At 51.3% G+C, this 15,517-nt stretch overlaps 1 protein-coding gene across 3 annotated transcripts; it reads right to left on the minus strand.

Moving 5' to 3' along the window:
- Window positions 1–979: 979 nt before the first annotated feature.
- Window positions 980–14,611, minus strand: LOC307199149 (uncharacterized protein). Of its 3 annotated transcripts, none has more exons than XM_079946832.1 (4): window positions 14,489–14,611; window positions 8,567–9,225; window positions 6,227–6,433; window positions 980–2,999 (listed from the first exon to the last, which is right to left on the minus strand). In XM_079946832.1, the coding sequence occupies exons 2-4, from the start codon at window positions 9,033–9,035 to the stop codon at window positions 1,924–1,926; spliced, it is 1,752 nt and encodes a 583-aa protein (XP_079802958.1). In that variant the 5' UTR covers window positions 9,036–9,225; window positions 14,489–14,611; the 3' UTR covers window positions 980–1,923. The 3 variants fall into 3 exon arrangements, with proteins under 3 accessions (XP_079802958.1, XP_079802960.1, XP_079802959.1); XM_079946834.1 differs by lacking the exon at window positions 14,489–14,611 and adding an exon at window positions 14,189–14,385; XM_079946833.1 differs by lacking the exon at window positions 14,489–14,611 and adding an exon at window positions 14,073–14,171.
- Window positions 14,612–15,517: the final 906 nt, after the last annotated feature.

Raw genomic sequence — 15,517 nt, forward strand, 5'->3', positions numbered from 1 at the left:
ACTGTGTGGGACGCCGGTGGCGTTGTGGATTAAACCACAGAGCCTAGGGATTGCCATCAGAAGGTCTGTGGTTTGAATCCCCGCGACGGGGTGAGCTCCCGTTGCTCGGTCCCAGCTCCTGCCAACCTAGCAGTTCAAAAGCACATCAAAGTGCAAGTAGATAGATAAATCTGGTGGGAAGGTAAACGGTGTTTCCGTGCGCTGATCTGGTTCGCCAGAAGCGGCTTAGTCATGCTGGCCACATGACCCGGAAGCTGTACGCCGGCTCCCTCGGCCAATAAAGCGAGATGAACGCCGCAACCCCAGAGTCGGTCACGACTGGAGCTAATGGTCAGGGGTCCCTTTACCTTTACTTAACTGTGTGTGTGTATGTGTCTGTTACTGGGTTATTGTTCTTATTTTAATTTTATATACAGTCAAACCTTGGGTTACAGCCGCTTCAGGTTGCGGACCGCCGAAACCCGGAAGTACCAGAACGAGTTACTTCCGGGTTTTGGCGGTCGCGCATGTACATAAGTGCTAAATCGCGCTTTGTGCATAAGGGCCAAATCGCAACCCGCGCGTGCGCAGATGCGAGTTACGAACGCTGCGGGTTGCGAACATGCACCCTGCACGGATCATGTTTGCAACCCGAGCGTCCACTGTATTGCGATCTTTTCTGTGAACCGCACTGAGACCTCCGGGTATAGGACAGTGCATGAATTCAGTAAATACTACTCATAATAATATTAAAAAGTCTAAAACATCTGGAGGGTCCCAGATGTTGAAGCATCATGGAAATGGGAAAGCAAAAGGAACCCCAAGGATGGCAATGTTTTATGGCTCTCTCCTCCTCCCCCCAAAGTAAACTCTGTCCCAAATCAGAAACGATCGGTTCGGGGGGAATTATTGTCAAAAGTGACCTCTGGCATCAATTCTTTTTTTTTTAAGGGTCCGCTGCGAGTCTTTTCCCAGTAACTAAAATACACAAGACAAACCGTTCGGCTGGTTGTTTGCTTTTTCTTTCCAAAATGTGTTTATAGATACATAGGCAAATCAGTCCGTTAAATGAGTTGCAGAAAATGCTTGAACGACAGCAACTAACCCACAATCCTACTCATACAAAACATGTCCCGCAGTTCTCCACACAAACACACACTCCATCACACGCACACTTAGTGTGTCCTTCCCAGCTAGCACCCTTCTCTGCCCTTGCTTATGGCTGCCCTGGTATTAAATTTGAGAGCCAGTTGCCCATCGAATGCCCTGTCCGGCCGGCACTCTCTTCCACTGCAGAGCGTCCCTCGCTGGTGGGCTCTGTGTTTCTTGCGGCCTATCGACAGCCCTCTCCCCGCCACAAAGGTTTCGGTGTTTGTAGATGGAGGGGACACCGCAGGCGAAATTTCTTCCGTCAGGGTAGCCGTACCCCCTTGCCACTTCCCTGTACTCAAAACACCACTGCATGCATTCATTCGCCAAGGGCCGAGCGGTTGCACACAATCATTCGCGAATCCTTTTCGGGTCCACGTACAAAGCCCAAGCACAGCATGCAACGAAACCTTACACAGTCATACCTGGGGTTGAAGTCGCTTCAGGTTGAGCGTTCTCAGGTTGCGCTCTGCGGCGACCCGGAAGTAACATAATGAGTTACTTCCGGGTTTCGCCGCTTGCACATGCACTCAAAATGACGTCATGCGCAGAAGCGGCGAATCGCGACCCGCACAGATGCGTGTTGTGTTCGCTTCCGGATGTGAACGGGACTCTGGAACGGATCCCGTTCGCATCCAGAGGTACCACTGTATATATTCCCACACGTTGTCATCAGGCACACACACAAGCACTCTTGTTCTCTCTGCCTTCCGTTTGCCCACCTGGAGGAAATTCCGGAGCTGTGTACACAAACAACGTCTATTTGATTTCAATTTAGGAACTGCCCGCTCGCCCCTAGCTGCTGGGCACAAACATCCTTCTGTGCTTGGACGTGGAGCCACGAGGACGGCCCCGGCCCCGGCGGGAGACGCCGTGAGGGCTCCGCCTTGCCCTGGCTGCCTCCCCCCGGCCGACGCTCCCCAGGTGCGGTCCGGAAAGGCCACCTTCGGCTTTAAGAGGGAAGAAGAGAGGGGTGCAGTCGGGGGCCGTCTCTGAAGGGGCCACCTCAGGTTTCGGAGGAGAGGAGGCATGGGCGACCGTTTGCGACGCCCTCTCCTGCCGGGCCGCGGCCCTGTCCTGCCGCGCCACGGCCCTCTCTTGCCGCAAGTACCGCAGTTCGTCCCGGATGTCGGTGAGGACCCCCAGGAGCCGGAACTGGAGTTCCCTGTCACGGGCCCGCTCATCTCGCTGCTGGGCCCTCTCCTCTTGCCACATGGCGAGCTCCTGGTGGTACAGCTGGTCCCATTGGTCCTCCATGTCCATCAGCCGCCGGATGTTAGTCCTCCAGGTCTCCCGGCCACCCTCGCGTCGGCGGGAACACCCCACCCCCCTGGGCAAGGCCCGCGGGGCGGGCGCCTGGTCTGCATGAGGCGAAGCAGAGGATGGCAGGGACTCCTCGGTGAGAGCCCCGGTGTGGAGAGGAGACCGGGAGTGTTGCTCCTCCTGCTTCTCCCACGCAGGCCCCAGAAGCCCCCGAGGCAAGGAGCCCGTCTCCGCGGCCTGGTTGGCCGCCTCCTCTTCCTCCGGCTGAGAGGGGTCAAGGGAGCGGCCCAGGGTGGGGACGTCGGGGCCCCCCTCGTGGTCCCAGTCTGAGTGGGCGTCCGCGTGGCTGAGGGCGTCCTCTGGCAGGGAGGCGGCCGACCCCTGAGAGTTGCACCTGCGGATAAGCATCGCAGCCTGCCGGCCGGACAACTTCAGGTCTTCTTCGGCTGACAGCCGAGCTTCCAGCGCCGCTTGGAGACTCATCCTGCCCTCCGCCTCCGGGCCGTCCTGATCCTCTTCCTCGGAAGCGTAGGAGACGAGGGATTCGTTTCGGAGCTGGGGGGACATGGCAGACATTTCCGGGGTACGTAGCTCTGGTCCCGATTCGGCTACAACAGGTGAGAGAACGATATCAAGGCAGGAAATATAAGCTTAAGCAGACACAGATTCTGACAAGTCAGTCATGCACTTTCACGCAGCTGATGAAAAACTTTCAGGATCCAGGTTTCTAAGAATTACTGGGCAACGCCACATACAGGCCGCCAGCTTGATACTGTATTTTTCGCTCTATAAGACGGCACTTTTTTCCTCCTAAAAAGTAAGGGGAACTGTGTGTGCGTCTTATGGAGCGAATGCAGGCTGCGCTGCACTCCCTCTCGCTCTTCTAGCTCCTGGCTTAGCCGTGCTCTGTCTCTTCCCCCACGTCCCGGAAAAGCCCCCAAGAGCCACGGTCCCTTTAAAGAGCTGCGTGGAGCATGTGTGCGACTCTTGGGGGCTTTTCCCCAAGGAGGGAGAAGGGCAACCTGTCAGCGGCGGGCTGCCCTTCTCCTTCCTCAGGGAAAAGCCCGCAAACATTGCACACACGCTCCACGCAGCTCGTGAAAGGGAGTGCTGAGCAGAGCCTGAGATGCACGCAGGCTCTGCTCAGCGCTCCCTTTAAAGAATTTCCCCCCCTTGCACTCCCCCTCTAAAAACTACCGTAAATTTCGCTCCATAACACGCAGATTTTTCCTCCTAGAAAGTAAGGGGAAATGTCTGTGCGTGTTATGGAGCGAATGCCTACAGATGGCGGGGGAATCTGCTGCAGTTGTGAGCAGTCCGTGGCTCGCTTTGAAACAGCAAAGCGGGTGTAAGCGGCTCCTGTCAGCGAGCCGAGCTGGGGAGGAGGGAGAGAAGCAGAGCGGGCTTGGCTGCTTTAAAACAACCCCGTCCTCTATGTTCCTCTCTCCTCCCCACTGAGCTGCTAAGTAGCAGCAAAGCTTTTCAGCCAGCCTAGCCGGGAGGAGGGAGAGAAGCAGAGCGGGGTTGGCTGCTTTAAAACAACCCCGTGCTCTCTGTCCCTGCCTGCAGTTTTTTGCTGTCCGATTTTGGATTAGCCACTGTAGGGGCTGTGTGTGTGTGTGTGCTTGAGCTATCGTTCTCCTCCTCCTGCTTCCCGTTCACTCTCCCTGCGCTCTCCCTCCGACTTTAGAATTGACACTCTGTGAGTCTGTGTGTGTGTGAGAGGGCTCCTTCTCCTCCTCCTGCTTCCCGTTCACTCTCCCTGCGCTCTCCCTCCGACTTTAGAATTGACACTCTGTGTGTCTGTGTGTGTGTGAGAGAGGGCTCCTTCTCCCCGTTCACTCTCCCTGCGCTCTCCCTCCGACTTTAGAATTGACACTCTGTGTGTCTCTCTGTGTGTGAGAGAGGGCTCCTTCTTCTCCTGCTTCCCGTTCACTCTCCCTGCGCTCTCCCTCCGACTTTAGAATTGACACTCTGTGTGTCTGTGAGAGAGGGCTCCTTCTCCTCCTCCTGCTTCCCGTTCACTCTCCCTGCGCTCTCCCTCCGACTTTAGAATTGACACTCTGTGTGTCTGTGTGTGTGTGTGAGAGAGAGGGCTCCTTCTCCTCCTCCTGCTTCCCGTTCACTCCCCCAGCGCCCCTGCGACTTCCAGCGCCCTGCGACTTTAGGGCCAGTTCTCTCTCTGCGTGTGTGTGTGTTTTGACCTCACTGCGCTTGTTGGGGGAGAGTGTTGGTCGCAATTTTTCTTGATTTGTCTCAGAGTGGTTACTATCATGGTTTCCTTGCCGGGGAGGAGGGAGAGACGCAGAGCCTGCTTGTTCTAAAGGAGCAAAGCCGGAGAGGAGCCTCTCCTGCATTATCAGCAGCATCCTTCTCCACACCCCCCACGCGTGCTCCTTGTCCCTTGAGTTCTTTTCCTTCCCTCCCCACTTAAAACGTGGTTACAAAGCACGGATCCACATGGATCCTCAGGATTTTTGCACTAGGTCACCCCAAATTCACCATCAGATCACATAGCATATCCATGGCTACAGCCTGCACCAAAAACACACGCACCCACTGTTTCATGGGGCCGCAATGGCGCAAAAACGTGGTTACAAAGAAGAAGAAGAAGAAGAAGAGTTTGGATTTGATATCCCGCCTTTCACTCCCCTTCAGGAGTCTCAAAGCGGCTAACATTCTCCTTTCCCTTCCTCCCCCACAACAAACACTCTGTGAGGTGAGTGGGGCTGAGAGACTTCACAGAAGTGTGACTGGCCCAAGGTCACCCAGCAGCTGCAAGTGGAGGAGTGGAGACGCGAACCCGGTTCCCCAGGATTACGAGACTACCGCTCTTAACCACTACACCACACTGGCTCCTCAGGATTTTTGCATTGGGCTACCCCAAACTCACCGTCAGATCACATGTCTGTGGCCACAGCATGAACCACAAAAATCATACATCCACTGTTTCGTTTAGAATATTTTTTTCTTGTTTTCCTCCTCTAAAAACTACGTGCGTGTTATGGTCAGGTGCGTGTTATAGAGCGAAAAATACGGTACGTGCGTCTTATGAAGCAAAAAAATATGGTATATATTTTGGGATGTTTGTCAACTCACTATGTACTAATATATCGTAACCAATTTTTGCACGGTGGTCCCAGGGATGAAGGAACAGGTTTCCCCTCTATGTTTGGGTACTACTGGACGCCACTATGAACCAAGATGGCGGAAGGAACCTTTCAAAAGGGCATCGATTTTTAACTGCTGGATCTCAAAAAGGCACGGATTATAACTGCCGAAATCAAAAGTTCTGGTTTCTCAGAACTGTCCAGCAATGACGGCTTTGAGGCTGCAAGTTCATTCACAAACCGCTTAATTTCCGAAGTGGCGTGCAATTATCAAACATGGTGGGAAATACGCAGCTTGGATTTATTCTTAGCCTCTAGTCTGCACCACCCACCGCCTCCTCAGTTTCCCCCTCCAAATGCAAGAGGTGAGCAGTTAAAGACAGGCACTCATCCTGACTTGATTTCCACACCAAAGGATTTTCCAGCAGCACCTACAGCAGGGAAGCAATGAAGCTCAGGGGCAGAGAACAAGCTCTGCACCCAGTGACCCCATGACAGGGCCTTCTCTGTGGTGGCTCCCTGTTTGCAGAAAGCCCTCTGACTCTTAGAAGACATCTGAAGGCCAGCCCTGTATCAGGAAGCTTTTAATATGTGGTGTTTTTCTGTGAGTTTATAGTTTGTTGGAAGCCGCCCAGAGCGGCTGGAGCAGTTGGATGGCATATAAATATTGTAATTGCTATTATTGTTATGGCCAGGCCGTATGCAATGGCACCAGCGATACCCACCTGAGCTGCTCTGCCCTTCGCCTCGACTGTATTCGCAAAGCATAGAGGAGGGGTCGGGGCTCTGGACCCCCCCGCGAGGCACCAGGGAGCCTTCCACGTCAGGGAGAGAGGAGGGTTGCCCGTTGGTGTCAATGTAGATACTGGGGTGGTTGAGGCCCGGTTGCAAAGCTACAAAGGACTGCTTGAACGCTCCAGGGAAGAAAATCTCTGCAGGGCAAGAAAACAAGCAAAGCGTCGCATTATCCCTTGAAGTCAACATCAGGCAGCGGTCAACAGCGGGAGGAGTCTCGTAGAAAAGGTATAAACCAGGGTGGATAAAAATCAATGATTTTTTTTTAAAAAAAAAATATTTTTAAAGTGGATTTTTTGATTTAAATCAGATTTTTTAAATTTAAATTGGATTTTTTAAAATTTAAATCGGATTTTTAAAATAAAATGCTTTTGGAGGAATAATCTTTTCTAAAGATAGTTTTCTATTTAAGTTACATTCTAGTCCAAAGGCTATTCATCAGGAAATAAGGATTTGTTTTAAGTTTTTCATGTGTGTCTCAGTCTAAGTTTTTTTTTTTTTAAAAAAAAAACCCAAACAAACCCTGTTTAACCACATCAGTTAAGAAACATGGATACATAATGCTATAATATTATTGTTTTAGTTAAATAAATCGTTTAAATTGTTATTAAGGAAATTATTGTTTTTCCTCCTTCCAATAAGGTACAGCAGAAATGTTGTCCAAATTCAAACAATAATTTCATAATAACCTGTCTTTGTGTTTCTAATCAGTAATTTTTGATATAACTGTAAAAACTACTCTGAAAATTTATTATTCCAAAAATGAAACTTTCATCTGATTGTAAATATTAAGATGATACCAGCAAGAATGAGTCTTTCTGTAAAAAAAAAAAAAAGATTTAAATGAAGTCTTACTGTCTAGTTATTTAAACAGTGATTTAAACAGATTTGATTTAAATCAAATCTACCCTCCATGAGAGGCAGGGCTGAGATTTCGATATGCTTCGAGGTTCAGACTGTGGGAAGTCGCAAAATCAAAATTACAATTCGGAAGACAATTTGATCTTCTAATTGGATGTTTTTTATTGGAAAATTAATAAACGCTCTAACAAAAATAAATAAATAATTTAAATAAATTAATAAAGAAGAGTGACTAGTGGGGTGCCACAGGGTTCTGTCTTGGGCCCGGTCTTATTCAACATCTTTATCAACGACTTGGATGATGGACTCAAGGGCATCCTGATCAAATTTGCAGATGGCACCAAACTGGGAGGGGTGGCTAACACCCCAGAGGACAGGATCACACTTCAAAACGACCTTGACAGGTTAGAGAACTGGGCCAAAACAAACAAGATGAATTCTAATAGGGAGAAATGTAAAGTACTGCACTTGGGCAAAAAAAATGAGAGGCACAAATACAAGATGGGTGACACCTGGCTTGAGAGCAGTAAATGTGAAAAGGATCTAGGAGTCTTGGTTGACCACAAACATGACATGAGCCAACAGTGTGACGCGGCAGCTAAAAAAGCCAATGCAATTCTGGGCTGCATCAATAGGAGTATAGCATCTAGATCAAGGGAAGTAATAGTGCCACTGTATTCTGCTCTGGTCAGACCTCACCTGGAGTACTGTGTCCAGTTCTGGGCACCACAGTTCAAGAAGGACACTGACAAACTGGAACGTGTCCAGAGGAGGGCAACCAAAATGGTCAAAGGCCTGGAAACGATGCCTTATGAGGAACGGCTAAGGGAGCTGGGCATGTTTAGCCTGGAGAAGAGGAGGTTAAGGGGGGATATGATAGCCATGTTCAAATATATAAAAGGATGTCACATAGAGGAGGGAGAAAGGTTGTTTTCTGCTGCTCCAGAGAAGCGGACACGGAGCAATGGCTCCAAACTACAAGAAAGAAGATTCCACCTAAACATTAGGAAGAACTTCCTGACAGTAAGAGCTGTTCGACAGTGGAATTTGCTGCCAAGGTGTGTGGTGGAGTCTCCTTCTTTGGAGGTCTTTAAGCAGAGGCTTGACAACCATATGTCAGGAGTGCTCTGATGGTGTTTCCTGCTTGGCAGGGGGTTGGACTCGATGGCCCTTGTGGTCTCTTCCAACTCTAGGATTCTATGAAATTTCACCCAGGTATAAACTGCACCCCCCCAACGCTTCAGCGAAAGCAACACAAAGCCTCCTGAGCACGACGGGAGCACTCCTGCCTCTTCGCTCAAGAGGCCTTGCATTGCTTTCTTGTTTCCCTCCTCTAAAAACTAGGTGTGTCTTATGGTCAGGTGCGTCTTATAGAGCGAAAAATACGGTGATAATAAACGGACGCTCACCCGGGTCCAAGACAATTTCGGGCTCTGAGTCATGCGTCGGCTGCAGGAAAGTGGAGGCCACCATTTTTTCCAGGGGCGTGAGGCGGGGTTTGTGGGGCGCTCCTGGCCGGTGCACCGGGGGCGGCCTCTTGGCCGTGATCTTCTTCTTGACGTCCAGCCTCAAGTCCCGCCATTTGTGCTTGAGATCGTCGATGGAGCGCTCTGTGTATCCGAGAAAGTTGACGCGGCTTTGGATCTGGGTCCAGAGCTGCTTCCGGCGGACGGGGTGAGCCCGGAACGATTCTGACCCATACAGAGCGCTAAAATGGCGCACTACATTCCAGACCAGGGTCTCCGTCTCGTCGTTGGAGAAGTTGGCTTTCCTCTTCCGGCCTGTCGTGCTGGCCTGGGCTGCGGCGGCGGCGGAAGTGGAAGGGGGAGAATCAAAGCGAGGTCCCCATTTGTCCCTCTCGGCCGCGGAGGAAAACATTGGAGTCCGCGAGGCAGCGAGAGCGGGAGGAAGCAGGGGCCAGAGCGGCTGGGGGCTCCGCGGGGGCAAGGCTACAGGCCGAGGCTTCTCCCACCCCGCAAGGAAAAGCCAGCGGGATTCTGCGGGTGGTGTCAATCGAATGAAGGCTGGAGACTCGCTCCGGAGTCATGCAGTCTCGTCCCAAGGGCACCTGGAAGGGAAGGAAGAATGTGAGATGGAGCAAGTGCAGAATGCTGCAGAATAATAATAATAATAATAATAATAATAATAATAATAATAATAAATTTATTACTTTTACCCCGCCCATCTGGCTGGGCTTCCCCAGCCACTCTGGGCAGCTTCCAACAAAATATTAAAATACTGTAATACATCAAACATTAAAAGCTTCCCTAAACAGGGATGCCTTCAGATGTCTTCTGAATGTCAGGTAGTTGTTTATCTCGTTGACATCTGGTGGGAGGGCGTTCCACAGGGCAGGTGCCACCACCAAGAAGGCCCTCTGCCTGGTTCCCTGTAACTTGGCTTCTCGCAGTGAGGGAACCGTCAGAAGGCCCTCGGCGCTGGATCTCAGTGACCGGGCTGAACGATGGAGGTGGAGACGCTCCTTCAGATATACTGGACTGAGGCCATTTAGGGCTTGAAAGGTTAGCACCGACATTTCGAATTGTGCTCAGAAACGTACTGGTAGCCAGTGTAGGTATTTCAAGACCGGTGTTATGTGGTCTTGGCGGCCACTCCGAGTCACCAGTCTAGCTGCTGCATTCTGGTTTAGTTGTAGTTTCTGGGTCACCTGCAAAGGTAGACCCACGTAGAGCGCATTGCAGTAGTCCAAGCGGGAGATAACCAGAGCACGCACCACTCTGGTGAGACAGTCTGCGGGCAGGTAGGGTCTCAGCCTGTGTACCAGATGGTAGACAGCTGCCCTGGATACAGAATTGACCTGCAACTCCATGGACAGCTGTGAGTCTAGAATGACTCCCAGGCTGCGCACCTGGTCCTTCAGGGTGCTGACTGGAGTAGTTTGCTCAGAGATATGCAATGGTGGGCTCATCTGCTACCAGGCTAAGTTCAAGGTATTACTACAGTGGTACCTCGGTTTTCGAACAGCTTAGTTCTCGAACTACTTGGAACCCGAACGCTGCAAACCCGGAAGTGAGTGAATGTGCTCCGTTTTGAGTCCTGAGCTTCTGGTTTTAGTGTTGCACTTTTAATTTGAGTCCTACCATTCCGAGAGAAGTCTTCTGTTTCTGACTGCAGTGTTCTGAGATGATATTTGGAGCTTATGTTTGGTGCTTTTGATATTTTTTTGTGTGTTTTTGTTTGTGTGGCTTTTCCCTTTTTGTGGCTGTGACTTGCGACTTTGCTTTTCTGACTGCGTGGAACTAAAAGCAGCGAAGGCAAAAGAACCATTAACATTGCTTATTGCTTTCGTTTTATGGATCAATGGTTTTGTTAAGTACTAAAATTCATGTTAAATTTTTGTTTTAGGGGTTGCTTTTAATTGTCTGGAACAGATTAATCCGTTTTGCATTACTTTCTATGGGAAAGCAAGCCTTGGTTTTGGAACGCTTTGGTTTTAGGAACAGACTTCCAGAATGGATTAAGTTTGAGAACCAAGGTACCACTGTATTAAGGTATAAAGCCCTGAACAACTCAGGACGTGTTTACCTGCGAGACCGCCTTACCCTATACCTGCCCATTTGATTTCCAGCATCACCTTGCCGACAAAGATCCGTATAGTAAAAGCTCTGGTTTTCCCAGTAGTGATGTATGGAAGTGAGAGCTGGACCATAAAGAAGGCTGATCACTGAAGAATGGATGTTTTTGAATTATGGTGCTGGAAGAGACTCTTGAGAGTCCCATGGACTGCAAAAAGATCAAACCGATCCATTCTGAAGGAAATTAGCCCTGAGTGCTCACTGGAAGGACAGATCCTGAAGCTGAGGCTCCAAGACTTTGGCCACCTCATGAGAAGAGAAGACTCCCTGGAAAAGACCCTGATGTTGGGAAAGATGGAGGGCACAAGGAGAAGGGGACAACAGAGGACAAGATGGATGGACAGTGTTCTCGAAGCTACCAGCATGAGTTTGACCAAACTGCGGGTGGCAGTGGAAGACAGGAATGCCTGGGGTGCTCTGGTCCAGGGGGTCACGAAGAGTTGGACACGACTAAACAACAACAATCAGGACCTGAACCCAAAGCCTTGTGGCTTCCAGCAAATTCCAAAGCATTTTTGCCTTTGCCTGTGGAGCCAGAGTATAGACATCTTGACTAGTAGCCCCAATATCCCTCTCCCTCTCCATGAATTTGCCCAGTCCTCTTTAACGCCATCCAATTTGCCAGCCATCACAGCTTCCTGTAGCAGGGAGTTCCATAGTTTAGCTAAGCTCTGTGTGAAGGAGGACTTTCTTCCCTCAGTCCTGAATCTTCCAACATTTGGATGTCCACAAGTTGTAGCATTATGAGAAAGGCAAACAGACGCATGCAACACACTTTGCTGGTTCCATGCTTAGAAAGCATGGGTGCAAGCAGTTTCCAGTTTGCCAGCCCCGGGAAAACCTTCTCTTTTACCAATGAATCGGGACAGGTGTCAATTTGCAGAAAACCCAACTGACGTTTGCTCCGATTCAGCAGTAAAGAGTGTGTTTTCCCAGGGGGAAACAGCAGGAATGGAAGATTTCCTCATGTACTACTGATAACTGGCACTCATTGCCACTGCGACTGCAATGTATACAAAATCAGTGGTAGGAGAAAAGCTCTTTCTATTTTAAACTATTGGACTTTGGAAATGACAGAGAGTTCTGAGGAACTCAGAGCCCTAATCTGTTTTTCTTACATTTTAGGCATTTCCACAAAAGCTTTTAAAACAACCGCTCTATTCCTCTGCATGTATGAATGCCATTAATGGTTTCCAGTCCGCAGCTGTACTGGAATGTTTTAAAAAGACGCTTTTATTGTTCTTTGTTGTTTGCCACCCTGAGTTCCTTCAGGAGGAAAGGTGGGGTAGAAATTCAAGAAATAATAAATAGCCAGAGCTAGGGTAGAAGCAGGCGAATGCAAATTTCATATCAAGCCCCTGTGGTCAGCCAAAATACAGATTTTCCATTCAGATGTCCGATACAGGAAAAACACAGAGGAAGTCTGCGAAGAGTACACACTGTCTGGAAAGTTTAGACCCAGACAGCTCAGCGGGACTTGCTTCTGAGCAAAAGTTAGACAACACCGGCTATTTGATGAGAATCCATTTAGATTTGTTTGTGGGGAGATTAAATGGCTGCTTCAAAGGCAAAGAGCCTTAGCTCAGGGGCCTTGACTGAAGCGTCTCCAGGTAGGACTGGGGAAATTTCCCTGCCTAAAACCCAGGACATCTAATGCCTGTCCAGAATCACAGAGTTGGAAGGGGACCCCGGCGGTCATCTAGCCCAACCCGCTGCAATGAAAGAATCTTTTGCCCAACAAGGGGCTTGAACCCCGGCTCTATGATTCTATGAGTAAATTTTAGACTCCTGGGGTAGCTCAATAAGTAGAGCTGATCTCCCCCACATCTTTTGGGGGAACAGTTGCAAGACCTTCCAGTTGCAAGACCTAATAACTGCACCACCAGAATGTGGCAGCTAGACTGGTGACTGGGAGCGGCCGCCGAGACCATATAACACCGGTCTTGAAAGATCTGCATTGGCTCCCAGTACGTTTCCGAGCCAAAGCGATGGTGCTAACATTGAAAGCCCTAAACAGCCTTGGTCCAGTATACTTGAAGGAGTGTGTCCACCCCCATCGTTCAGCCCGGACACTGAGGTCCAGCTCCGAGGGCCTTCTGGTGGTTCCCTCTCTGCGAGAAGCCAAGTTGCAGGGAACCAAGCAGAGGGCCTGCTCAGTGGTGGCACCCCCCATGTGGAACGCTCTCCCACCAGATGTCAAGGAAATAAACAACTATCTGACTTTTAGAAGACACCTGAAGGCAGCCCTGTTTAGGGAAGCTTTTAATGTTTAATAGGTTATTATATTTTAGTGTTTTGTTGGAAGCCGCCCAGAGTGGCTGGGGAAACCTAGCCATATGGGCGGGGTATAAGTAATAAATAATAATAATAATAATAATAATAATAATAATAATAATATTAATAATTATTATTACCACCAGAATCTTCTGGCATGTGATTGAATCTCAGCTGAAAACAGCACCCCAGGCCTCCTCCTGCATCAAACCACAACCAGCAACTGGGTTTTGTGTTTACACTCCAAAAAAAAAACACTTGGTCCACACTGCCTCCTCATACAAGGGGAAGGGGAGGCCCAAACGCTCCCTGAATCCGGTTTAGGCCTCCCCTCTGCTTCCCAAAAGATTAACAAGGAAACAAACATCTCCCTGCTGGAGAGGCGTGTCCACTCCGGATCCAGATTTCATTTTGCTGTCTGCACACACGTGTCAATTCAGATTCACTCCGGGGCGCTCGAGGGCCAAAACGGTGCGCCACCGTTTCTTTCCCCGCGTGGCACTGGCCCCGGGATCCTATTGTGGGGTGGCCAGGAAGGACCCCCAGGATCGGATCGCGCTGTCCTTAAGCGCAACCGGACAGAAGCCGTTTGCAGTAACTCAACAGGAAAAAAGCTCCTTTGTGCGGAGTTGCGCGCTAGCTATCCCTTTCCGAAGAGAAGGGAAATTGAAGGCAATAATGGCACATGCAGAAATTGAGAAGATCTTCATTGCAAGGCTCCCCTTCGTCGGCTACGCGGAGCCCGCTCAGCACGCATCTAATTCGGATTTAAAAGCACCCAAAGCAGGAGACGGATGCGGGGCAAGGGGCGCAATCCGTCCGGGTTCCAGCGGCCTGGCGCATTTCAAAAGGTCCTTCAGTTTGCAAACATGACCACCGAAGGACAATAGGCGCCGCCAGAGCTTAGCTCTCGGCGCCTGCGGAAGGGCGCGCGCGCGCGGAAGGGGGGGGGGTTGGAGTTGTTTACAACTCTTGCCTGCCCGATCCGGATCCCACCCCCAACCCTGCACCAGGGGCTGCATGCAAGACCCGCGATCCCGCCCACCTTTGGGATTTTGGGGAAATCCAACAACGGGAAAAGGAGAGATCAAACCACGTCGCGCGTCTCCAAAAACTCCCGGCTCTCCTGGAAAAGGCCGCGGATCCGGTGCGGAAACTCACGCGGGAGCGAGCGAGCAGCCCGGCCCGGCCCAGGGGCCTTGCTTCCGCGGAGGCGCGCGCGGGGACCCCAGAATCTCCAGCGCAGCGCGCGCGAACAAAACCGTGCGCTCTGCGCAACGCGGATGCGGGCTAGGGCGGAGGTTGCGCAGGGGCGGAGGTTGCGCAGGAGCGGAGGCAGCGAGGGAAGAGGAGGTGGAGGAGCCGCCCTCGTGCTCGGCTCTCCCTCGGCCCCGGCAGCAACTCCCCGGCCCCCTGGGCGGCGTGGGAACCGCAGCCTCTCCAAGCGCCCCCCTTCCTTACCCGCGCGCAAAGCTGCTTGTCTCCGCGGGCGCGCCAGCTTCCCCCCCCCCCCGCCGCCTGCGCGTCTCCTCCTGCGCGCCCCCAACGCTGGGCGGAGGGATGCGCGCGTCTCCCTTCTCTCGCCTTAATGGCTCCTCCCGACTCCGCGCGACGAGGAGGCGCAGGAACCAGGCGGCGGCGTTTCCTCCTGCGCCCAGGCGCGGCCGCCACTTGCCTCTGCCCTCTGCTGGCTCCGGAGGGGGCTGGAGGTTTCCGCCGATGCCTCGACCCGCCCACCCCCCCCCCCACCATCCCCTTGGCACCCGCACTCTGGGTGCCCGAGGAGGCTTCACACGATACGCGGGTGCGCGGATCATACACGTGAAGATTCGGAAGGGACACCGAGGATCATCTAGTTCAACCCAGTGCAACGCAGGAATCTCAGCTAAAGCATCCATGACAGCCTGGATAGCTTAGAGCATGGCGCAGATATCGCCAAGGTTTGCAGGTTCGATTCCCGTATTGGGCAGCGGCATATTCCTGCATTACAGGGGGTTGGACTAGATGACCCTGGGGCCCCTTTCCAGCTGTAAAATTCTACAATCTATGCCAGGTGGCCATCCAACCTCTGCTTGAAACCCTCCAAGGAAGGAGAGGCTGTCACTGTTCCTTCCTCAAACAGCTCTTGCTGGAGTTCTTCCTGATGTTGAGATGGAATCACTTTTCTTGTCGCTTGAAGCCATGGGTTCGAGTCCTGCCTGCCTGAGCAGGAGAAAACAAGCTTTTCCCCCTCTTCCATGTCACAGCACAGATGCTGGATTTCCTTTTTTTTTATTGTGTGTATCATTTTTAATGTTGTACACCGTCCTCGGATCTTTTGAATAAGTGCAGTACAGTGGTATCTCAGGTTAAGTACTTAATTTGTTCCGGAGGTCCGTTCTTAACCTGAAACTGTTCTTAACCCAGTGGCGTAGCGTGGGGTGCAGGGGGGGCCGGCCGCACCGGGCGCAACATCTGGCGGGGGGCGTGCTCGCACTCGCAGCTCTCTGC

This window comes from Podarcis cretensis (genome assembly GCF_951804945.1).
Source record: "Podarcis cretensis genome assembly, chromosome: 12".
Classification (NCBI taxonomy): domain Eukaryota; kingdom Metazoa; phylum Chordata; class Lepidosauria; order Squamata; family Lacertidae; genus Podarcis; species Podarcis cretensis.

Coding starts and splice junctions, on each gene's coding strand:
- LOC307199149 (XM_079946832.1), bottom strand. CDS start 9,035: ATGTTTTCCTCCGCGGCCGAGAGGGACAAATGGGGACCTCGCTTTGAT. Junction 6,434..8,566: donor CGAAATTGTCTTGGACCCGG/GTGAGCGTCCGT, acceptor CTTGCCCTGCAG/AGATTTTCTTCCCTGGAGCG. Junction 3,000..6,226: donor CGAAGGGCAGAGCAGCTCAG/GTGGGTATCGCT, acceptor CACCTGTTGTAG/CCGAATCGGGACCAGAGCTA.